Source organism: Artemia sp. Qi Xiang Cuo, chromosome 7, assembly GCF_049724085.1.
Source record: "Artemia sp. Qi Xiang Cuo chromosome 7, ASM4972408v1, whole genome shotgun sequence".
Classification (NCBI taxonomy): Eukaryota; Metazoa; Arthropoda; class Branchiopoda; order Anostraca; family Artemiidae; genus Artemia; species Artemia sp. Qi Xiang Cuo.
Window position 1 is genome coordinate 10,274,956 of NC_142800.1, and position 26,536 is coordinate 10,301,491.

Genomic DNA, 26,536 nt, shown 5'->3' on the forward strand with positions numbered 1-26,536 from the left:
AGACAAGATTTTGATAACACCGTGTCAGATTTTGACAATTTCAGACACGTTTTGATAATACCAAAAAATATTTTGTTAATATCACGTAAGATTGTGGTAATGTAATGCAAGATTCTGTCAATAACTTGCTAGATTTTGATAATGCCATGTATAGTTTTGATTATATTATGGAGGATTCTAGTTATATCAGGTGAGATATTGAAAATACAGGGCAAGATGTTTGATAATATCACACAAGATTTTGATAATACTGCTTAAGATTTCAGTAATATTTGGCAAGATTTTGATCAGAAATGATTTTGATAAAACCATTATAGACTTTGATAATATCAGATATGTTTTGATAGTAACAGATCATACTTTATTAATATCAAGTAATATTTTGCTAGCACCAAGCAAGATTTATTTTAATACTTTCAAGATTTGATAATACGATGACAGATTTTGATAATACCAGAGGGGATTTTCATTACGTCTGACAAGATGTTGACAGTAATAGACAAGATTCGGTATTACTCTGCAATATTTTGGTACTGCAACGCAAGCATTTTTAAAATATCAGACAAGATATTGATAGTTCCAAGCAAGGTTGTAATAGTACTTGTCAAGATTTTGATAATATCAGACATAATTTTGATACCACCATGCGAGATTTTAATAACATCAGACAAGTTTTGATATTACCAGAAAATATTTTGTTTATAGCAAGTATAATAATCACATACAAGATTTTTTAATAACTTGCAAAATTTATGTAATGCCAGAGATGATTGTCATATAATTTCAGAGACCACACTGCCTTTCCATGACGATAAAATAAAAGTTCAAAATAGGGATAAAATCCTTTTTAATAAACAGTGTATAGAAACTCACAAAAATACCATATATTTCGGTCACATATGCAGTGACCGTCATCAGTAGTAAAACTAAACTAAAACAATTTAAAACAAAAGTTTATATACGAAATCAAATAAAACTACATATTGTTTAATTCTCTAATTCTTTTCAAAGCAAAGGCGGAAGCTAGCCTCCTTGACATTCTGGGATTCAGTTCATTAGCGTTCAATGATATAACATTTCAACAAAGGCCAACTACATTGGGTGAATTGAACTTTACTCGGTCAGATTTTAATAAATTATCAAAGATAGAGTTCAGCCCAAATTCACCTGTATCCCGATTCAAAGCAATATTCTTGAATAAGATTTTCTTTATTTCAAGAGTTTCACGAAAATTTTGCTTTAACCCCAGATCCCTAGAAATCAAAGAGACATTCTCGAACAAAATAAAATGGTCTGGAAAATTGAAAATATGTTCTTCGGCTTTAAAGCAAGATTCTAAGTCTGAAGATTTTACTTCAGCCCTTTCAGAACATATTTTCAATTTTTCAGACCATTTTATTTTGTTCGAGAATGTCTCTTTGATTAACTCCCAGAACCTGGGAGTTTGTTTCAGCTCCAAAAGGCTTGTTATATGATTTTTGGGCTATTTTGAATAAAATCGCTATCTAAAGATTTCTATTGGATACATTACTGGAAAAACACGACGTGAAGGGGGAGGGGTAGCTGCCCGCTGATCACTTTGATTCTTAAAAAGTGCACTAAAACTTCTGATTACAAATCCAATGAGCCCCCTCCGAAGTTTTCACGACCATCCTTTCTATAAAAACCTTATATGCCCTCAGGATATAACTTACAACCCTTGCCCTGAGGGCTGAGGGGGAGCTGTCATCCTCAAAGACACAATTTTTTGACCCTTCGGCTACGGTAAACAAAACGGCAATCTCAAAATTTTTTATTGGATGGTTTGGAAAATGATGGGCGTGGGGGGGGAGTTGCCCTCCAATCACATTTGACTATTAAAAAGGACGCTATCCCTTTGAATTTTGTATCGAATGAGTACATGTCTAATGAGTCGTTCCTACGGCAATTCCTTCTATCCGCAGTGTCCTGGTCAAAAAGGCAGCACTGTTGCGCTGCATATGACAGAAAAAAACATTAATCTCCAAAATATCTTTGCATTAATAGTAAAGATAAATATATTGGTTAGAAGACTGAAGGTAAATTGTAGTAATAGAGACCAAACACAAGAGAAGACAAAAATTTATGCGCAGAGAACCAAGTTTTCGTAAAAATTATTTCGGTTATTATACGAAAACGAAAGAAGCTGTTAATAATAAATGCTTCAAATCTGTCTCCGCGTTTTCTTTGTTTTAAAACGTAAATAAACCTTTTTATACTTTTTTAATTGTATTTGGAGGGAGGGGGTTACATTCTAGTTTAGGAGATTTTTGTTATCTTGGTATGCAGTGGATTTAAGAGAATAAAAATCTCAGGAATGCATCCAAAACCCTAACAATTTCCTGAGATAATATTGTGAAACATTTACCTTCACACCTTCTCCCTCCAGAGGCCCCTGATGACCTTTAATAATGTTTGATCTATTTAAGTGAAACCGTACAAAATAGATGCAGAAAAGTATTTTGAACCTAAAACCTTTGCTCAATCCCATTTTATTAGGTTTTAAAGACATATAAAACTATTTCTTAATTTAGGGAAAAAAAACCTTGATATGCCTGAAAGAATCTAACAAAATAACAGGACTTATATTTCCAAAAACTAAGGCTTTAATTCCAATTGAACGGCTATTGTGTTTCAGGAGTCATGTTCAAAGAATTGGGACGAAAAATTAAACGTTCAAATGGAGATAAGTCCATTTATTAGACAGTGAAAACAGATACAAAAGTATGGATATTTGAACCATATACACAGCAATCGTCATCAGCATATATGTAATCAAAATGTCCAGACTTTTGTATCTGTTTTCACTGTCTAATAAATGGAATTATCCCTATTTGAACGTTTATTCATTCGTCATAGAAAGGCAGTGTGGTCTTGGAGAAAATACTTAAATGAAGATATTACGTCAAAAATTTGGACCAAAAGTCAAACTTTAGCTTAGAGCTAGGGATTGAAGAAAAACCCCCTCATCTTGTTCCTTTAGCTTTTTATGTTGTTCCTATCTTTCAATCGAAGACTGTTTTTTTTTAATTTAAAATACTAAAACTAAAAACTCACTGTCTGAGGCCAACATAGCTACTCACAATCCTCCTCCATCCAAATATATTCAAAGCCTCGCTTTTTACACCCTCCCAGGAAGATCCCATTTCATTTAAATCTTCTTTATGACGTCCTACCACCCCAGACGAGGACGACCTGCTTTCCATTTAGCCCTAGATGGTTGGATGAAAAGGACAATACTCGGCAATCTGTCATCGTTCATCCGCACAATGTGCCCTAGCCATCTCAACCTTTCATTTATTATAGCCCTGGAAAGCAGGATTGAATCATATTTTTCGTACAGCCTACTGTTTGCAATACGGTCAGTCAGCCGGATACCCACAACAATCCGTAGGCAATTTCTCTGGAAAACATCTAGCAAATCTTCATCCACTTTTCGGAGCGACCATTAAAATAAGATTTTCAATTAAACGTGACTAAGTAAATTTAGGTCTCATATTCTGTATACATGCTGACGTTTTAGAAATGATTTAAAACATTTTTACCATCATCTCACGAAAGCCCTTATTTCGAATCATAAAGGCTACCTGTCAAAGAATTTCGCAAAACCGTAAGATTTGAAACTATTTCTCACTAATAAAGCAACACACCAGGCATTTACGTGGAGGGGAAGGGGGCTTGGAGCCTAGCATTCCTCAAAATTCTAAATTTTCCCAAGTTTCCGAAAATGAGGGCCCAATGACTCTCAATCAATCAATTTATCAATAATAAAAACAAAACAATTAAAAAAAAAATTCTGGGTGTGGATGTGATGAAAATTCTAGGGAAAATAGATTCATCAATTGAAAATCCTAAGAAGAAAAGCATCTCTAGACGAGTATGAGTTTGATTTTTAAGGAAGCTTAACATAAATTTGATCATGGTTTATCAACCTTCTTGGTTGATCATGGTTGAAAGTTTATCAACCTTCAACTATCATGGCTGATCCACTGGTCAAGAATCGACGCTAAGTACTTGACGCAAAGTAAAAGCTAGTATTGAAGAAGATGTGTCCGCCCTTATTGTAGCAAGAATTAAAACCGTGCTGATATTTCAGAGTTTATACCCCACTAAAAAAAATGGAGAATTAAGTCACATGCAGTAGTTACTTAGCAATCAAATTTCAGGAAATGTTTTTAAATACATGTATACGAAGTTTCTTTTCTTAATACAACTAAGCTTTTGCTTGTTCTCTACTAGTTTTTTCTGGTATTTCAAAAAATGAGTAAAAGAAAATTTCTGATTTTTTTTCTAGTAATAAGTCCTTTAGAAATACTGCTAATTAAAGGTTAAATATATGCATAAGAACAAGCTCGTGGAAACAAAATCAATATTTTATATTCAGATAAATGATATCTACCTTTTTTTATATACAGAAAAGAGTAATATTAAAAATTACGCATGATGGTCTTGAGCAAACGATGATTTTGACAAAATTCAAAAGATAAGTTGTAGATGGGCAGCTTTACAGCCCACACGGATAACCGAATGCCTGAATAGAAATATCTTTCCTAACTTAAAAATAGCTAAAAATATTAAATAAATAAGATACTATTTTAAAATTAATGCGATATAGTTTTGAATTAATTAAAAGATTCAATGTCTAAACCTGAAGCTCCTGAAAAGCATGTTTTATACTTAGGATCAGAGTTATAAGTCTAGCTGACTTGATACACGACTTGGAAATGTTTAAAGTAGAGGAGACACCCTTTTGAATAGCACAAATGTACATAGTGTATTTTGATTTAGTTAAGCTTCCCACTAACCGTATCCTGACAGTTTTAACTTAATACCTTTAGCCATTCTTAAAGTATGACAGATATACCCTTTTGACACTTTGGATGTACATAGCGTCTTTTGATTTAGCTCACTATCCGCAACAGCTTACCCTCAACTTCCAACCTAATACCCTCAGTTTTTCTAGGGATGCTGTACAGACACCCTTTTGACAACCTGGATACACATCGTTTCTTTTGATTTAGTTTTACATCCCTCTCAACTTACCATGAAAGTTTAAAACTTAATATCCAATTGCATTCCAGAGATATTGCATCTGGGTCATTTTGACAACCTGGATGCAATTATACTCTTTTTATTTAGTTCAATGGTAGTAGAAATAGTAGCAGCAGCAGTCACAGTAGCAGTAGTAGTAGAAGCAGTAGCAACAGTCACAAGCAGTCTCAGGTGAAGTCACAAGTAAACACAGTCACACGTGGTTGCAGTTCCAAGCAGTCGCAGTCACAAGTAGTCACAATCACTGGTAGCCACAGTCACTCTGTCAAGTAGGCGCAGTCACAGTTGCAAGTAGTTACAGTTGTAATTAGCTGCAGAAGCAAGTAGTTGTTGTAGTCGCATGAAGTCGTAATCGAAATGCCAAGCAGTCGCAGTCAGAGTCACAAATAGTAGCAGTCGACACTGCTTGCGCCTCTGTGTCATAAGATTAGCGTTATATCTTGACACAATAGGACTTAAGTCCGGAGCTGAATTACAACTTGGTAAAAAAAAAATGATAGCAATTTTTTTTTTTTATGCATAGTTTATATAGAAAGCAATTAAGAAGAATGTAAGGCCCGTAACAACTAATATATATTTTTCTTAAAGAAAAGAAGATATGCAATAAAAATAATAACAGAACATGCAAATAGAGAAGCCATAATAAAAAGAGTTAATTATTCAAATGTTCTATGCTCGATGTATGATTCCTTACTCCGCCAAATATTGATCCAACAAAACTTGAGTCAGGAAAACTATTAAGGAAGGACATGGAGCTTGCCCGTTTCAATCTGAAAGAAAATTTAATGATTCAATTATAGAAGAAGAGGAAGATGAATACTCCTCGGACATAATGTTATAAACTGCTTCATATTTACAATTAAGTTCAAGCCGCAAAGAGCTTGGTCGGTCAAATACTTTCAGAGTGCCAAGTAATTCCCCAGTATGGTCTAGGCCTTTTTGGACTCTTCTAGTTTATTAATCACGCAGACTTAATCACTTATTTTGCCTAAATTAATTACTTGTTTCGGTGAAATCATGAAATGTAACAATGAAATTGCCATAAAAATGACAAAGAAGATTAGGGTGGCTACAGTGAGTCAAAAGATGATATGCTACATAAAATGACTTTTAAAAAATAACAAGAAATACGTTTTGAAGTAATTACTGTAAGCAAGTAATTTTTTCTCTAGTTGATTGGGCATTAAAGTCAAAATCACCCAAACATATATATAATGAGCTCATCTATATAATGAGCTCATCTCATATATATAATGAGCTCATCTATATAAACATATATATAATGAGCTCATCTTCTTTAGAAATTTTAATTATTAATGAACAACCTGAAAAGATAATCCCTCAAACTATAGAAAAAAGAAAAAACAACTAAGAGAACCCAGAATAATCGAACAAGACGAACTGGAACAAAAGGCAATTGCATAACTTTACCATTTGTTCCTAATTTATATCAAACATTAGGGAAAGAATAAAAAAAAAAAACAGAATACCGGAAGACACGTAATTCCAAAAAAAAAAAAGCGGTGTACATAAAAAACCTTTAACAAAATACCTTTTACCGAATACCCGAAGACACATAATTCCAGAAAAAAAAACATCCAAAGTAAGGCATATAAAATACTTTTTTCTAGAGGGAGATTTTATTTGGGTACACGCTAAAATTTAGAAAATAGACCTCGTTCGCTCGTTATTCTCCAACTTTCGTCACGCTTAGTCAGAGCAAGCTCAAAAAGTATCTACAATTTTTGTTTGAGAAAAGGAAATAAAAAAAAAAAAAAAAAAAAAAAGTTCTAGTTCAGATCAAGGAGTATGGGTAGCGTCAGGGACGTACTCCGGGGGGGGGGCTCCTGGTCCCCCCCCCCCGAAATCTCAAGATTTTTTTCATTTTCCTATAATTTTCTGATTTTTTTCACAGAATAATGGGTTTGAAGGATTTGCCCCCCCCGAAACAAATTCCTGCGTACGTGCCTGGGTAGCTTATAAGAGTCGATTAATGAAAAAAAAAATCGACGCCATCTAGCGGTTGGCGACACTTGGCCTTTTTCGAGCTCTGTAATCGTTTTTTTTTTCAGGAACTGAGCTCAGACCCTTATTACTACCCTACTTTTACAACTACACTAGTTGAACTAATAATACATATTATTACACTGAAAAATGCTAAGTGTCGCCAAATATTAGATGGCACTGATAGCTGTTTTGTCGACACTAGCGTCTGTTTCCACTCCTTACAAGTTACCCACACCCTTACGTTCAAATCTTGTAAATCAGGGAAGATTCAGAGAAACGGATGAAACTAAACAAACAAACATATTTTCGTTAATATTACGGGTTTAAAATATTAGTTGGGTTGAATTATCGCATAACATCTTCTGAATTACCACAGCCGATGTTATCAGAAAATTGCAACATAATAAAAAGACATAAAAATAGGAAATAGATTGAGAAGCAGAGAACTAAGAAAGAAGCGAAGCATCTTGATAGAAGCAAAGAGATAAGAAAAAAGAACAGTATTTACATGAAGCAGTATTAGGACATTTACGTCACCACAGTCTTCTTAAGACTTACAAAAGGCACTGGTAAAGGGCTTAGTTTAATATGGGACAGGAGGGCAACTGTCCCCCATACCTCAGTTTGCCCCCAGAGACCCCAGTGACCCCCAGCTGAAATTTAGTTTCTTCAAAAATCTGTTTAAAACTAAGATAAGTCTGCCTAACTCAAGCATCCACAGAAATGGGTAACTTTTCTTTAATATATCTTTAACTTGATGGTACTATATGGTTCATTTTTAAGTTTTCACTGTAATTTTTAATTGATTTGGGAAAATTACTCTAACTTTGCCCCCCCCCCCCCTCCCGAGGATTTTGACGAAACTACGCCACTGCATTGGATATAGCAGTTTCTCTTCAAATGAGCCTTTAAAAGCTTTAATTGATGTTTCAGTGTCCCGTTAATGGCGAAGAAAAACAGGGAGAAAAAAGAGGACACATCAGTACTAGCCACGCAGAAAACTTTTCTTGTTTTTAAATTGAGGAGGGAGCTCTGAGTTGCCTTAAATGGGTTTTTGACAGTGACAATTCCACTGGTGTACTTTCCATTTTCTTTCGACGCCATATTTGAGGGAGTTTACGCTATTTTCAAAATTAATGTAAACTTGTTTTCAAAATAACATATCAAACAGTTCGTGGTAACGAATTTGTAGGTAAGGAGCGACCCGGCAAAAACAAAATACTAAAAGAAACTCTAAAAAACGGAATTTTGATACCAATAGATAGATAAAAAAAAATACAATTTTTATGCTGATTTCAATATATAAGTTTCATCAAGTTTAGTCGTGCCCATCAAAAGTTACGGGACTGAGAATATTTACCCGATTTTCGAAAAAAAGGGAAAACAACCCCTAAAACTTATAGAACCATAATGAAAATCCCACCATCAGATTCAGCGTATCAGAGAACCATACTGTAGAGGTTTCAAGTTCCTATCTACAAAAATGTGGAATTTTGTAATTTTTGCCAGAAGAAATATGGTCTTAGAATATCGTGGGAGGGCTCACTCGAACGGAAATTAAAAGTTCTAGTGACCTTTTTAAGTGACCAAAAAATGGAAGGCAACTAGGCCGCCTCCCACGCTAATTTTTTTCCATAAGTCACCCGATCAAAATTTTGACATAGCCATTTTGTTCAACATGGTCGAAAATATAATAACTATTTCTTTTAGGATGACTTAATCCCATAGAGTTTCTGGGGGGAGGGCTGAAAGTTACGAACTTTACCCAATGTTTACATGTAGTAGTGGTTATTGGGAAGCATACATACGTTTTCAGGAGCGATTTTTTCCGGTAGTGGGGGGGGTCGGGAGTTACGTGTGAGGATCTTTCCATGGAGGACATTTTCATGGGGGAAGGAAAATTGCTATGAACGGGGCCAGATCTCCCAGCATTATTAAAAAAAACGATCAGAAACTAAATAAAAAAAGTTTTTCAACTGAAAGTAAGGAACAACATCAAAACTTAAAACGAACAGAAATTATTACGTATATGATCGGGTTCACCCCCTAGTCAATACCTCGCTCTTTAAGCCAAAGATTTTTTTAGTACTTTTCATAAGAGCTGTGTATTCTAATTAACAGCCTTTGTGATCAAGGGGTCATTTTTAAAGAATTGGAACAAAATTCGAACTTTAGCGTAAAGAGTGAGGTATTGAATAAGCATGGGCACTGTTCTGTTTTTCTGAAGAAACAGAAAAAAATAAACAGGGCTTGAATAAAACAGAAAAGAAACAGAACAGGTCAACAAAAAACAGAAGACCTGTTTCTGTTCCTGATCTGTTTTTTGGCAAAAACAGAAAACACCTGTTTTTGATAAAAAAACAGCTGTTTAAACAGCTGTTTCTGATCAAAAACTACACTTGCCATGGGTAGTGCTCTTCTGTGGCGGTAACACTTTCGAGAAAACCTAGTACTCTTGCAGCATTTTTTCCGCAAAAAAGAGCAGTTTTTCTAATACAGGGGCGAAAAATTGTCTGCGCACATAAATATCGCTATAATTTTTTCTTTATGGTTATTTTTCTTCCCTTTTCCCGTTGCGAAAATATACTTTTATATTTATAATACATACTAGTTATTCGAGACTTCGAGACAATTGAAAAAAAATAATTTTCAGCATGAAATTACGCAGTCAGCTCAAAGTGATTAGTATTTAAGCAGAGCATATAGTTGATTTGGGAAGGGAAAATTTTCCCCTCCAGACCATGCTTCCCCCCCCCCTTACTCTATCCGGATGTGTGGAATCTTAAACAAAATTAAGAAAGAAGAAAAATGCACGGGAAAATGACACTTCTTACTGCCAATTAAAAAAATTGTTTGTTACCTTGCAGCTTAAAACAGCCTCTTAAGATTAATTATTTCCAAGCCAATTTGTGTGAACATTTTTCAAAAGACAAATTAATGGTTTAAGGGTACTTCGGAAATTTTTACGGTGCTTTGCGCTAGAAAATATTGTTCTATTCCCTCCACCAAATTCATTCTTAAGAAAATAAGTAATGTGAAATTTCTCAAATTCTGAATTTCAAATGAACTTAGACTCTTTGCTGCATAATACTTTCTTTAATAATTCTCTTCTCTTGAATAGGTTTAGAAAGGGATGCAAATATAACGACAATTGTAGCTTTTGACAATTTATTTTAAAAACTTCCGTTGCTTTGCGGCACAAAGTACTTTCTCCAACGCATGCACTTGCTCTATCATAGAAATTGTTACTATTTTAAATTTTGTTTTAAGAATACGGAGTGGACATGCTTTTGATTATGTAGGTTCGTTTTCATATTCCATTCCCAAAGGAGAAAGGGTAGTGACATCCTCGACTATAACTAGCTATAATCACACAATCCAAGAATACTAATTTTATTTCTTAGCCGATCCTCCCCCCCCCTAAGAAAATCTGGATCTGTCAATAATTCAAAGGTGTAATATAAGAAAATTGCACTTTTGCACTAGGATTTATATAAATTTGCACTACTGTATTTATGTAAATTAATGAAGAAGAAATACCTTACGGGAAAGCTCTACAACACTTTAAAAAATAGACTAGCAGTTTCTCCTCAAAAGATCTTAAGGCATTTACGGCAGAGTTGCTAACACTGCAGGAGCGTCTTACGATTTTGAGACCTGTTGCATCCAAAAACGACTGGAATTAGCTTTCCCCATCGGATTCTACCACAGCCTCAAGGACTTCAGCAGTACAAACGCGAGTTGGAGTGGCGTCTCTTGCAGTCTCTGCACCATTACTTAATATATTCTACAGTAATGGTGCCAAAGACTGAAAGACCAGACAACGTTCCCCAAGTGAAAACCTTCCAAATGTTGAAGGATCCAGATAAACTGTGTAACATGTCATCGGATAGCCTATTATGCGACCTCGTTTTCTGACAGACTCCCAGCTCCCCACTATTCTTCTCCATTACTTTCGACACCCTCTTCCGTAGACACTTCCGTAGTTTTCAGAAAAAGGAACAGAAAAGCAGTCTGAACCATTTTCACTAGCCTTCTGTTTAACTTTTTTTTTTGGCAGCAACATTTATGTGATGATGCACAGTTCCCCAGGATGGTGCTTTTAAGCCCCCTGTTGTATTTTAAATAAGCTGTTTCATATCTGGCCTAACACACACAGTAAGTGCCAATTTGTCCTTAAACAGGGTTTTGTAGCAGAGCTTCCATAGAGCAGTTTGTTTTGATTTATTAGAAATAAGGAATGGTCGTTTGTCTACTATTCTTATTCTATATTTCACTAATTCATTATCCTCTGTGTCACTTGCTTTGCGATTGGGAACTTTCTTTAGGGCAGCAGCCTGACTTGATATATATTTTTTTGAGTTGGTTTGGGTTTAAAAAGTTGTAATGTAAAATAGCTTGAAAAAGATGTAAGTAAGCAACAATCTTTTCTTTGAATTCACCTCTTGGATACACAATACAGAAATTTCATTCGAGAAATTATGATAAACTAGAATTCACTGCGTGAACGCTAAATATAGAAATTTTAGCCCGGAACTTGTGAAGAAACTGTAAGTAAGTTAAAATATCTGTTGGGAATTCACCACTTGTATGCACAATATAGTCATTTAATTTAGTAAACAATGGAACAGTTGTAAGTAACCAACTCTTTCTTGAATTCACCTATTCGATACACAATATAGAAATTGCTATTTACTACACCAGCCGCATATACTTCATTTTTGTGCACGTCAGTTATATGCTTCCTTTTAAGAAGGTAAATAAATGTTGTGGTAGAGACTCCCTTAACCTTTAGAGACAGATTTCAGAAGTTGCACCTGATACTATTTTTTATTCCTTTTTTCACATGGGATACCCATAAAGATAGCTGAGAAGTTTTACTTGGAACATCCAAGTCGTCATCAGAAGATGACATCATGATTTTCTTAGCACGAAGGTAGATTTTAGGATTTTTTTTTTTTTTACAAAATTAGAAGCACCTTCCAGTAGCCTACTATTTTAAAAATTGCACCTCCACCCAAATACCTGACCTCTTTCACCTCACTGGTATAACTAGGGGGAAAGGGACCAATTGCCTCCTGAGCAGTTTTGTTGGCACAATAAGCCAAAGCATCTGTCTGCTTATAAAAGCAAAATTACATATCCCAACTACGGTTTCATAACAACTTAGACCATTTGAAGCTCAGTATTAATTTTTACGGGAATAAGCTTGTCTATAATTGGTATTTATGAGACAGATACATGAAATAATTCACAGCTTATTGTTAATTTTTTGAATTTTTTCTTCTGTATGGTAAAAAATACTTTGTTCACCGGAAGATTGGTATCCTACTGAATGAGAAAAGTATATCAGCATTTTATAAGAATTTGGCCCTTCCAGAAAATCAGCTAGTTTCAACTCTAGGCTTTTCCTTGAAAGGATTTCAATTGATTTTAGTAACATGAGAAAAAGTATATTTGGCTATCTTGTTATTTTGATGCAATAAAGATTTGTAAAAACATATATTTCTACTCGACAAGACTTCAATACATTTACATTGCTCTCTGACTAAGGATTTAAGAGAATTTTACAAATTAATAATCAGTATTTATCATGTTTACACCAGCATGGTAATCCTAGCAAGTCAATGTTATTTAAAAGCATAACTTCCATAAAAACAGTTAGAATAAAATTCTCGTCGCTACAGGTGCAAATTATTGCCCATATAATGTACGAGATAGAGGCCCTACCCCTGCCACTAGAACCAGAATACACAGTAATAAGTGATTTGTTTGCATCCTGTTTCTCCTGGACAGTAACAGTAGATACCTATATATAACTCGTGACTACACCACGTGGTTTATGGTTTTCTCAGTGAGAATGAAAAAACAGGAATTTTCTCACTTGAAAAAACAGGAATTTTCTCACATTGATGGTTGTTTTCTTGGATGGTTATGTGTGTTGTTCAATTTATTTGATGTTTTTCTCGGAACTCAACATCAAATTATGGATGTTTTATGGTTTTTGTAATTTTGAATTTCAAAAACATTAATTTTGTCATATTTATTTATGCTTTCATTGTTGGATATGTGTGTTGTTCGATTTATTTGATGTTTTTCATGTCTGTTTTATGGATGATCCAGAAATAGTATTTGATGTTGTTGTTCAAGCCAAATGTTATAAGTTTCCCGGAAACAGTTAGATCACATATTTCCTTCTCAGCCAATCAGAGGGCTGGTTACATATTAGCGACGGAGGGAATATAAAGAAAGGATTTTTGCTAGAGTTTTATTAGTCTGTGAATAGAATTCAAGGAGTGAGAACAAGAACAGTTTTGACTTTACTCTTTTGGATATATATTTGTGTTGATGACAATGAGTGGAATGTTTACCCTATTAGAAGTTGATAGTGGAGTTGATGATAATAGTACAAGAGCATCAAACATTGCAGTGGAAATTACGAAACGATCACGGCTTTGTCTGGAATGGGATGCAGTATATGCAAGATATGTGATATCCTGGAGCAAATTTAAAACGGAGGATCAATTATGTTTTGCCGCTAAAGTTGATATATCACATGTGAATAGACTTTTATATGCTTTAAGTATGATAGTGAAACATAATGAGGACGGTAAATACTATAGCTATTTGTACTTGATCTATATTATTTTAATTGTTATAATTATTAGTTGAAGTTATCTAAAAATCGAAAATTTTCTCTTTCTTTTCTGGGTAAGAGCTAATGACTCGTTGTCAGTCGAAAGTCAACACTCAGAGTAACAGGGTTGAAAAATTAGTGCATTTAAGAAAAAGAGAAGTAGATCAAATCTAGTGTTTATGGAAAAACAATTTGATTTTGGATGATGATTTTCTCGAGTTATCTCTTAAACGCAGGATATTCTCTTGTCAGGGAACACTTGACAATATAATGAGGATTGAGTCCCCCCCCATTGGTCTATTGTATGAAACTTTTAAATTGTGATTCAAATGCTAATAGTCATTTTATTGATACATTAATTGAAACAAAGCAGAATCATATTGTGGATATACTTTTGAAAATATTGCCAATGGATTCAATGTAGATGGCTCCCCCCATCATTCGAAAGAGGTAGACGTCACAGAGCTACTCCTCTCCCCCATGTCCATCACGTTGAATTTATCGAACGGGGACGATCAGTTTCGTTTTAGCTGTGAGTGATTTGACATCGGAAACCGAAAAATGTTCTATATATGTCCATTGTGCTTTTACACTCTTGGCAGTTGGACTCAATTTGAGAATTGTATAATTATAGATGACTATAGTGAAAATAGTAAATTATGTAATCCTTTAAAATTACATATAGGCTATGCAGTACAAATTAAAGGATGAAATTCATGTCTTGAGGAGGTGTGTGACTCTCATCCTAGAGGGCACCTGTGCTCCAATTGTCACTATGATAAATGTGATCAGTGGGAGAATACTTACCCCGCTATGATTGGAAAGAATCCCAAACGTGATTTTAGTTTATTTCAACGAGATTGGTATCGTCGTGGATTTAAATTATTCTGGGAAGAGGAATCTGGTCTACGATTACACAGTTGGGGTAACAAGACAATCTGGTTTCTACGACATAGTTGTGGCTAAACCTCCAACAATTACTATAAGATAAGTGATTTTTATTTTTCTATGAAAAAATGTGATTCACCATTTGAAAATACTGTATGTGACACTGCTTGAAATAGTCAGATTGAAACTCGGAAATTTCATATTATGATTGCAAACAGTATCATTGACTATACAAAGAGACATAAAAAGAGTGAAGTTACATTGTACGGTAGAAAATTTGACCCTGACTTTGCAGTCAATCAATATCAATATACAGTGAATCCAAATGATTTACCAGCATTAGTGGTTCACGATAGTTGCTTATACATCGAAGATGGAGAAATCTAAAGTGAAGATTTAAAGACATTTTTGTATATATATATATGCATTTTATTAATAAAGAAATTCAGAAAAAATTTTTAAGTACTTTACTCTTAGGGCACTGAAATCAATACTATATAGGTCTGAGAGGATATTTTCCACTAGAAAGTCATTCAGACGTGGATTGTCAACATAAATATGGAGAAACTGCTTGTAAGTATAACCGCGACATCGGAACACAAAATATAGTAGCGCATGGAAGCCACAGCTTTTAGTCGTTAGATCCTGAACCCTCTTCCGATTTTGAATAATAGTTTTCCCACTGCTCTCAATATAGTTGCTGATGTGAGGTGTGTAGAATGTATAGGGTAGACCAAGAGGATCAAAAAATTCAATCGTCTTCATTGTTTGAAAGATGCACAGCCAATGACCCGTCAGCACAGTCGACGGACTGCTATTAAAAATAATCAAGGTATTGTTGACACTTTGAATTTTTTAAAGATAGTCCGAGGGCAGACAATAGGATTTGTACTGTGACATGTAGGGGTTCATATTAAATACACTGATTATTTGACTGGTGTTCATGGCGCCAAGTTTAGTAGAACACTGCTTTTGGAAGTGATTTCCCAATAGGGTTCATATTGATTTAGTGAGATTAGTGCAATACTCTCAGCCAATGGGTCGGCAAATGTACACTCTAAACGCACACTCCCTGTACGTGCTATACTCATATCCTGTGTGCCAGACAAATCCAATACAATAATACCATGTGTTTTAGCCTAAATATCTTCGGTTATATAATTTTCGTGTAGTTACGAATCAGGATATAGGGTTTGAATGGTCGACTCATACAGAGGTCAATAGAATTTTTCAAAGGAGAAAGTATAGAGTGGGATGAAGATTACTTTACATAAAAAAGAGAAAGGTCCAAACATGTCGAATTTATTTGGACATTAAGTCCATGATCGTTGTTCACTGTTGCTTTTTAAAAATGCCAATGATAGTTTTGACATGATTTCACCAATGATAAAGGATGAATCGGTGAATTTGGGTGAGCCCAGTTTAATTTTACGCTGAGGGTTGATTGTATGTGGACCAAGTAGTTTAATATTTTTGCCATTGGCTCACAGTTTTTCCACGGCCAAAGCTACAGAACTCATGACCTGTTGTTTGCGTACATTAAGTATTCCCGAGGTGAGGGAGAGACTTATATCAGGATTGGCAGCACGTTCTTTTCTCAATATGAAATTGGAGGGTGCACGCGTTAGTTTTATATCCACTTTAACATTTGGCGGTAGCCATTGTGTTATATTAAATTTTTCCTAAAATATTTTTCCAACTAAACGTAATTCGCTAGTTGTAGCATTTTTTAGAGTATATTTACTATCAGTATTAGTAATATATTAATATAAATTGGAGACGCCTCTAAATCCCATTTATGAATTGAATGTCAGCAGCATGAATTGCATATAGCTTGTATAATTTAAGAGAGTGGTGCTTGTGCTCACCAGCGTGCCATTGATGTAGACACTAATTTGATGAAATAAATTAGGTAATACACAATTTTCATAGGATGTTCCATTACCTTAAATTGGTAATGAATTATTAAATTTCTGGATTTTCATTGGCAAATCTATAAATGTTGAAGACAAGTCCATGAAGTAGTCTTCATTGGACTAAATTTGAAAGTGGATAATATAGGAGAGGGGTTGTTGTGGATAAAATTGTTCATAGTATCCATGCTTGACACTCACATCAACATTTTCAGCATTGAATAGATTCAATGAAGCGGTGATTGAAGGTTGAGAATCCTTATGCGGTAGGTAGGACATTTTAGGAGAAGAAATCTAGTTTCGATCTGACAATTTTCTTTCTGGGACTTCTGTTTACAGCACGTGTCGGCTTTTTCCTTCTTTTCTTTGACAAGAGGGATGATGTCTTTCGTTTCCGACCTGAGTGGAGACTGATGAGTGATGCATTGTTTCTCGACCTTTTTAAGCCTTTACCATTTCTTTTTAATCCCTCGCCAGGTATTTGCGCACTGGACCTAAGATTTTCCGAAACACTTTTTTGTAAATACTTGCCAGAGCCCCAATCGTATAGTGTAGACGATGCAAAATCTGTCGCAGCCGGTAAAAGAAATTTTCTAGCCAGTGGTAGTGAAGAGCGAAACAGCTTAGCAAAACAATTACCAAGACCGTAGCCAGACATTGACGAGCGACCTTTGCTGTAGTTCATTCCATTGCCCTGCCGTCTCCGTCCAAGAGTATTAGAATAGCAGTTAAGATCAAGACAAGTGAACACGACTTTTTTTTTAGACATCGTGCTTTTGAACGATGGGTCGGAAATAGCATTTAATCACAGCCAAACCTGTTGAAATTGCTATGGGATCACCCACTTCGGTTTTTAGTGTTAACTGACAGAGTTCCAAATAGGGCGTGTTTACGGGACTATACTGAAGATGATTTATATTGTAGTGGTGAGTATGTTCTTGATTGGTTTTTCGTTTAAGAACTCGTAGGAGGGAAACATTTGAATTACCAACCCGAGATGTTTCCACAAATGAAGCATAGAGAAATATACAAGTGTCCATGGAAAAGGTAGGCAGATAGTAAGCAAAAATGAAATTCGTATTTCCGGCACTTTTGCCTTTGAGTAAATTAAGCTTTAAGCCAAGAACATCCTTTAGATTATCGTTGAGAATAAAATTTTCACTGGCATTAGGTGAACTAATGTGAATCTGTCACTCCTCTGTCGAATAGTTGAAATGAAAAGCACCCTTTTTACGAGTGGAAATTCTTTTATAAATGGAACGACATAAATCATTCATACAGGTGAATTCCTCGTAGGGTAATTCAATATATGGATAATCCGACCAATTGATCTTTTGAATTTGTTCTTGATCACCTGTTGGTGGTGGCGGCCAATCATATGGTCTATTTTTTACATCATATTTTCGATCCTTTCTCAGGAAATCGTAGATATTTTTGAGAAAACAGTCGACAAGAGCCAATTCATACTTTCCGTTGTTGTCGAATTTGATTTTGGGGGAGAGTTTCGTCCAAAAATCACTTGTTTTTTTCAAATCGTTTTAAAGAGGATCAGAAACATTGGACTTTAAAGTCACATATAAATAATTGGGTATTGTCAATATTTTCAGCACTGACCCAGTAATCAAAATCTGAGTTTTATCCTACTCAGCGAACAAGCACCTGTCTCTAGTGATGGTTTTTACAACTCTTTAATATATTTTGAATTTGATAAATTTCACTACTGTCTCTAACTTTTTGCAGTTCATATTCATAAAAACCGCCGAGAATCTCATCATCTTTGGTGTCTCGCAGTCGATAAGTTATGGGTATGGTGTCCAGGATTTTGGACACTTTAAAAAGTTCAGTGCTCCATAAATAATTCCGCTTTTCAAAAATATTGGTGGTTCTATTAATTTGAATAGTATCCCCAACATTGAACTTCTTCTTTTTTTTTCTCTTTTTAACCATTTGAGTATTGCTTTAGAAAAGTATCAAATGTATTTTCACTATAGTGAACATCCCGAGGGCTAGAGTTGGACAGAGATCGATGGGGTCGATGGTTGTATATCTGCATGATTTTATCTAAATCATGAATAAAAGCCGGTTTATTTTTCAGGGTACAAAATTTTGAAATTAATAGACGAATCATTCCTATTAATCGTTAAGCCAATGCAGCCTTTATAGGACTGTGACTATCGTAAAGTATTTTATTATATTTCAAAAGAAACTTTTGCACCTGTGGATTAACAAATTAACTGCCATGATCCAATTGAATTTTTCTGTTTGAATCCTGTTCTAGAGTTCTTTAAATGCCCCGATTAACTTTAACACCTCTCTCTGATCGTGATAGAATGGTATATGTAGAGTGAAAAAAGATACTGACTTCCATCATACTATATTTTGTAGGGGACATTTTCAGGCTGTTTAATCGTGTCTTAAGTTAAAAAATCCATTTGCATTCTAAGAAGAGAGAAAAAGGCTTTAATCTGTCGATATTTGTTACTGTAAAGCCTGTGATTACGATGCAGTGTGTAACTCGGTTCATTTTCTAGATACCCTTTTGATTTTTTCAATCTGATGGTGTCGGAAACAGCTTTGGAAAGCGTTTTGGGAGAACTTAAACTTCCCGCCTTGCCAGTATTTTCATATACACCTTTCAAAAATTCATCCATTTCGAGCGTACACGCGTAGTGTAATGTCCACTCCCCTTTTGCACACTGGTGGGTGACTCACTTCGTCTTCACTTTGAGAAGCAACCAAAAGTACTGTAAAATCAATAATATTGAGTATATTTTGAAATTTTGAATCTTTCTCTATCATGAATTGATTTGGAGGAGGAGGACATTATTCTCTTAGTTTTCTTAGAATTTCCTCATTGCCAATAAGACATTTAGTAAAGATTGATACATACAGAAAGGTGTATAGATTATCATCAAAGGATATGAGTCCTTTACGATTTGTCACCATATTGCAAATTAAATCAACTAGATTATAACTTTTTACCTGAATTATAATTCGTTTCCCTGTGCTCTCGACTTGAACTTGATCGCCAGTTTCCAACATGAGATAAATTAATACTCTTTTACTCTGTTCTCGATAGGTCAATGGCAATACGTTTCCAATTTTTAATACAATTGAATTCAAGTCCTTCTCCTTTGATTGTGCGGAATCTTGAGGAGATGTTTCCTGTTGAGAGGGATCAGTGACGGGGGCAAGTCTCTCACAGTAAGGCTTATTTTTGACCAAATGTCGCAATGCATCTTGAAGTAAAAGCAGTTTTTTGTCATCGTCAATACTCTCGTCATTAACGAATTTTTGTATATTTCCCTAAATAGACTCGATGGTCGAGATGAAAAGGTAAAATGATGTCATTTTAGAGTCTGCATCAATTCTCTATATAAAAACCTTAACAGTTACTGAGCCTCATGGCCGTAATATTTTAAAGGTGAACACAACCGCTTGTGGGAGCCGTGTTCTGTAAATAATGTGTCCCTTGTTTTTAAAATCCATAGTATTGAAAGGTGTGCGATGTGGCGGGTACTGTTGTCTAGCACTTCCCTGTCGTTGTACATTAACCACGTTGTGGTTCGAGCGTAGCTCGAGTTGTAGAGTATCGCAATCAGCGCAAGTACCGTGTTTAAGTATGGCCTTCCTAAGCAACCGTGGGAAAGTGCTTGAATTAGACCATAGATGCCGTTGTTCGTGTAGTTTCTTCAGTGTCATAATGGTGACTAATGGCCTTTTCTACTGTTCACCGGTAGATATACTGTAATTTCATTGTTTAAAATGTTGATGACTTGGAGTAGATCAGTGGGCGTGCTTTAGTTAAAATCCAACAAAATATAAAAATAGTGCTAGATAGTTGCCTGAGTGTAATCTGACAACATACATTTAGGGGCGCCGGGGTATATCTGCTTATTGAGAGTTATGAGCGAGCTAGAATCACGTACAACTCGATAGATAATATAGACGGTGCAATTCAAAGCAAGGGTTCGCTTACATTTGATCTGATGAGACAGATTGTGTAGAGCCAGAGTAACGGAAATGTGAACATGATGGGAGTGAACGGTGAACAGTTGTAGCATTTCCTGTGAGAACTGTTCAATGGATTCAGCCAAATCATCAATAATCAACCACGAGTTCGATTCAATACTATTGAAAACATCAAGTCCCCGTATGAATTGTATTGGTATGGATGTAGCAATAGTAGATTTTTTTCGGTTTTTCCAAAAACATTTTATCACAATTTTGAATTATTTTAGTTAAAAGCGTTGTTTTCCCCGACATTGAGGGACCACACAGAAACGATCTGAAGGGTGTTTTAAATTGATACATACTGTTGTTGGGGACAACAGTCGGACTGCAACTAACTGTAAATCATATGTGCTCAATGAATAAGTAGCAATAATTTCCCCATAGATCTATCTATTCAAGAACAACAAAAAAACAATATTTAACGGTAGCATTTATTACGGCACCGTATGAAAACAAATATTTGCAGTCAACATGAACTGCACAACGATAAAAATAACACTTGTTCAACAAGAACAGTTGACAAAATTTCTCCGATGGTCAACATGAAAACTCTATTTGTTCAACATGCCCTGCTCGGCAATGATAACACTACAATAAAAAAAAACACTTTTGTAATTGATCAGCACTTATTTTCTTTAAAAAAAAAACACTTTTAGGTACAACAATTTTCTGTCAATCTTTTAAAGCACTTATTTTCAACTTAAAAACTTTTCTGAAAAAAAAAAAAAAAAAAAAAAACACTTTTCTATACAACAAAAAAAACAGAAAACACACTTGAAAACAAATACACTCACGGAAACGGAACTAGCACAGTTGAACACATTACGGTGAATTTAAAGGTGTGGTGTCCCCCCCCATCCCCCGGGGGCCGCGGGGCAGAAGGCCGGCCGGCCGCGGACGGGACCCCCCCCCGGGACCGGCGGGGGAAAAAAAAACACTACATAAGGTGTGCGGTCACTGCGCCTACTGCTACAGATTAGTGGATGGGTTAGTGGAGGTTAGTGATTGGTTTAGATGAACAGTTGAGTTAAGGTGGGTTGGATTAGGTCAGGTTAGATGAGAAGATGAGCTAAGGTGGGAACATTGAATTTAAGAACAAGTTGGGTGGTGGTGGTTAGTTGGTTAGTCAGATTAGGGTAATTTATCCAGACCAAGTTGATTGCGATAGTCAATGCATTCAACTCGGTCTGAAATACGGTAGTGGCCGTGGGGTAGGACACTCACACCATTCTCGAGCACATAGACTTTGTCAGATATACATGATATTGCATTCTTTTCCACTCTTACAGTATAATTTATATACTGTAGAGAGCGAATTGCAAGCACTTGTACTCTTTGCAATAGGCTTTCTACACAGTCTCTGTGCACACTAATGTTGAAATTGCTCATTACAAAGTGTGTAGAAACCCCTTTACACGCCTGCTTTTCATCCCCATTATGTGTTTCAATGAAATAGACTTCGGGGCCCGGGACCACCCCCCTGGATATCAAATCACTCCCCGTCTCTGATTTTAACATTAATAGTTGGTTGGGGGCTTGACGTTTCACCAGCTCGGGGTAGAGGGATGGATTCCAGTTGGTGAAATCCATCCGCGAGCTGATGTGTTCCCCCTTTTCTAAATCACCCAATAAATCCAATTCAGCCCCATTTACCTTTAACAGCAGAGAATCTGTATCACCATAGTAAACTTGAACCTCCCCCTCCCGTGGCCATTGCACCTTGCACACATTGTAAAAAAACTACAACATGAGCTTTTTGGAAATTTCTAGTACTGAACTGCCGCCTGCTATATTCTTGTTCAGCACTACATTTCGCTTTCGCCTGTATAGAAGAACCATGCCAGTCTCTATGCTCGTGAATGATGTAAAATTGGGGTCGGCAATAATTCGTGCACACTCTAGAGGGTCCGTCATGACATCACAGCTAGATCTATTACGAACGCTTTCACACATTTTGCCAAACGCTGAATTTAGAATGAGCTTGTACATTTCCTTCTCCACCTTTGAATGTGTTCTCGAGCATTTATCAACAATGGTATCGATAAACGTTTTCAAATATGGTCGCTGATTGAACTGCATGACCCTGTGTATTTTGGTGATTTTGAAACCATTGCTCCCCATCCAGTGCAAAAGAACATGGTGAACAACGATATTCTCCTTAGGGTCCAAATCAGCAATCAGTTTCTGTTTAGAGGGAGTCCAGTGCATTCCCATATCCTCAACCAATGAACGATTGTAGGGGCTCAGAGAGTCCCTGCTCACGGGCCGATTGATACAGGGAAAGACAAAATCTTTGACTGAGTCGTGAAGCACCAGCGGAATGTGACCGTCAACTTCAAAGAACCAACCTTGTGACCTGTTGTCCTCGACGGTGTTAATATTGGGGAACTCACAAGGATTCTCAAGCCATTGATAGTTCCCACACGGCAAAGAGTAGTGTGACATTGCCGAGGGATACAATGAGTTCATGTCCAAGAACACTGCATTTGACTTTGCACCGGTGCTGCTATTTTGTCCGCTCGGATCGGTTGATAAGATGCGGTCCCCATGAAAAACATACCCACCCCTCATTGAACGCTCTACAAAAAGGTGTTGATCTACATCGGTGATTAGGCCTATTTCCTCCCTGCTAATTTTTTAAATTGAATCCATCACTAAATGGGGTGTGGGAAAATAATAGCCTATATCTAACCCGAACTCTGAATAGATTTTGTCTCTGTTCTTACAGATTATATCCAACAGAGTTAGAACGTCACTGGCCAAGTACAGTCTACAATAATCCCACCCATTTTTACACCCCCTCTTGGACCACACCTTCTTGGCAAACTCATACTCCTCGGCTGTGCATTCACTGTTGGTCAATGAATTGTAAAAAGCTTCAATTGGAGGTAGTTTCACCTCACTTAAGCGTGCGTCAGCGCAGTAATAGTTATATGCGTATATACCTTTGCAGGTCAACAGATCATACATTTCACCGTCCGGAAAGTGCTGTTTAAGCAATGGAAAGCTATCAAAATTGTCGCTTTTTTGCACTTGAATCAATTGACTCAATGCCTTGGGGAAAAACACTAAAAGAATCTAAAAACCTAATTTTATTCCAGCACATATGTCCATTATCCACTGCCTGCCATTTCAGTTCGAGAAGCAACAACTTCTCAGCCGATTTGGTGATAATATTATAGGTAAATGAACTATTTACCCATGGACAATCTACTCCCCCTTCCTCCATCTGCATACGTGCCAGCGCTGGTAAAATAAATTTGAAGTCATAATTAAAGCTGTGGATGAAAACAGGGATAAAAAACTGGTGGATAACATTTAAATTACATGATTAATGCGCTACCCCCCTAAAATTACTACCCCCCGAGGATATGTCCTGCCAAAAATGATAATTATCTCTGACTTTCCCCCTCCCCCCTCTTTTCCCGTTAGTCCCTGTATCCACCTCTACAAACTTTCCCTTACAGCCCCCACAGATTTTTTTATTTTTAATAGCGCAACGATCCTCTACCGACAGAACCATTGGTTAATGAGTATTTATCAAACTAAAAATAGCACCATTAGCTATGCCAATCAGTTTAGTCAGCGCCTTGTCCATGCAATTGAACCCCTCATCCCATGTTTCTACGATTTCTAACAACCGAATGGTGTTAGAATTATCTCTTTGTGCGTGGGCATAGGAAACTGCAATAGCCTGATGTTCTTTGACTCGGTTTGGATATTGGGGATCATTCACCTCCACCAGATTAGCTTCGCAATCTAAAGATATTTCGTTGCATTGCAGAAGGGTATTTTAGAAATTCTTGAAGCGTAGAATTGCCCTATACCCTGAAACCGTTCCAACTGTCTGGTAGCCATGGCGGCTACAATACCTCATGTGATTTCGTAACTTTAATTCAGTCCAAAATAAGGACAGGCATGTTAGGATGTAGAAACTTACTCCTCATCCCTTTTGATCTTTCACTAGAACCCTACGAGTTTCAGAGATAGGATTAAAAGGACCAATGGTATGCGGTCCATTAGGCGGTGCGTATAGCAAACAACACAAGCGTCTGACCACATCAACTGACGGACCACTTACAGGAAATACCACCCCCTTCTTTTTAGAACGATTTCCATCTTCAAATTCTGTTTCGTATTGTACCACAGTAACGCCAATATTTAAGTGGGCATTAGCCCTTTCAAAAATATCAATGAATCGAAGCGTTACTGGGTATTTTCCTTCTAAGCATGAGAAATCTACAATGGGGAAATCAGACCCGTCCTTCCCATGCATAGCCTAATTATCTTAATTCGTCTTACTAGCGTTACGTGATAAAGATTAAATTCTTAGATCATGAAAATAAATCGCAAATATATTTGACCTGTTTCAAAACAAATCCACTAGACACCATGACCACCCACTCGATCTTGATTATAATTTAAAAATACTGCCCTTTCCCCATGCCCCCCTCTTAAAATAAAATCTTTCTTAAATTTACAAATATTAACACTTAAATTTTCAACAAAAAGAACTAAAGATCCACTCTCATTTTCATTAAAGTTCTCAAGATGTGTTATAATTTGAGCTACCAAATCCATGAAAACACCCTCAAAATTTTCTAAATTCAAATAAACCAAACGCATTTCGGAATTTACATAATGATAATAAACTTCACTTTCCCCCTCATTTAAATAAAACACTTTTAAAACAATAGAAACTTTAATTGTATTCCTACCCACCCACCGACATTGGGTCTCCCGTCTTTTTTAAATTTTGTATACATAGTTTTGCACAGTTTATATGAAGTAAAAAAAAAATTTTCCCCCCATACGTGTAGTATAAGTGTCTCAGAACGATGCAGTGTAAACAACTATTGCAGTTAAAATTCTGTTGGCTAATTGAAAATCGGAGAGAGTTTTATCCCCATCCACCTCGTGGTTATTTTCCCATCCCACCACGTTGTCAATAACAGGGAGAAGAGTCTCCACTTCAGGTAATTGAAGTGATGACATGTTAATGCAATCTGAGGGGGAAGGGTTTCCCGTTAATTCACCAACAAAATCGTCCAAAAGCTGCATAGTATTCGGACTTAGCAATGCTAAGTCCGAATCTGAATTATCTACATTACCCTGCTCAGCTGTGCCATTATCAACGTTTAAAAAAAAATCACTTAAATCGTCGTCAATGTTAAAGGGTATTGCTATACAATTACCACGCCATTCACTGATAGTAGATGCTTCATTGTTGTAAATCCCCCTAGGCGCGGCCTCTCCTTCCCCCACTGCCGAGCAGGGGGAGATGGCGAGTATGGAACCAGGACAAACTATAAATGAAAAAATAGCTTATTTTCAAAGTGTTCAAATCATCCCCTACTGTTTAAAATTTGGATTATTATTTACATATTTTTTAAAACGTACTTAGTAGTAGTAGTAGTAGTATTAGCAGTATTCAAATATTAGCATTCGGTTAATTCACTGTCCCCCTCAACTATCGATATTCTGAAAGTTCAAATTCTCAACTTCATATAATATATTTACAATCTAAAACGCCGCTTTACATAGAATTGACAATTTGATTGTGTTCAAACAACTCCACCCCTTCCCACTTTCCACTATTAAACCCCCCCCGAGCCGGTTATCACAGCGCTTTCCCTTGGCGCGTCCTGGGCTCACCGGCCCGTTCTGGACTCTGCACCGGCCCCACCTTAATATAAGATATTTATAATATAAAACATGAAATCCTAGTTTTTGATTTTGTTCAAACAATTCCTCCAAATAAAATTTCATATTAATACTCTTTATCTGCACTGGGAAAAAAACATGATTTGAAAAGGATAGCCATCTCCTGTCATGATACACAACTCATTCAGATAGAAAGTTTTTTTTATAATATTTGTAGAGGCAAGGCGAACCATTCGTTTATATTGCAATAGAAATTACCTAACCTTATTATGAGCGGGATATAGCGCATTTTTTGGATTCACTAATCTAATTTAGCAAAAGGGTGAATGCATGCACTTGACGT

The 26,536-nt window shown here is 36.1% G+C and overlaps 1 protein-coding gene across 5 annotated transcripts in view; it reads right to left on the bottom strand.

Annotated features, from left to right (window-relative positions):
• Positions 1 to 5,627: 5,627 nt before the first annotated feature.
• Positions 5,628 to 26,536, bottom strand: part of Klc (kinesin light chain) — a 146,634-nt gene continuing 125,725 nt past the window's right edge. For 4 of the 5 annotated variants that reach the window (XM_089092014.1, XM_089092013.1, XM_089092012.1 and 1 more), the window contains exon 11: positions 5,628 to 5,840. In XM_089092014.1, coding sequence (XP_088948140.1) covers positions 5,723 to 5,840 — 118 coding nt within the window. In that variant the 3' untranslated portion in view covers positions 5,628 to 5,722. The remainder of the gene's footprint in view (positions 5,841 to 26,536) is intronic. The other variant, XM_089092016.1, reaches the window with a different exon arrangement.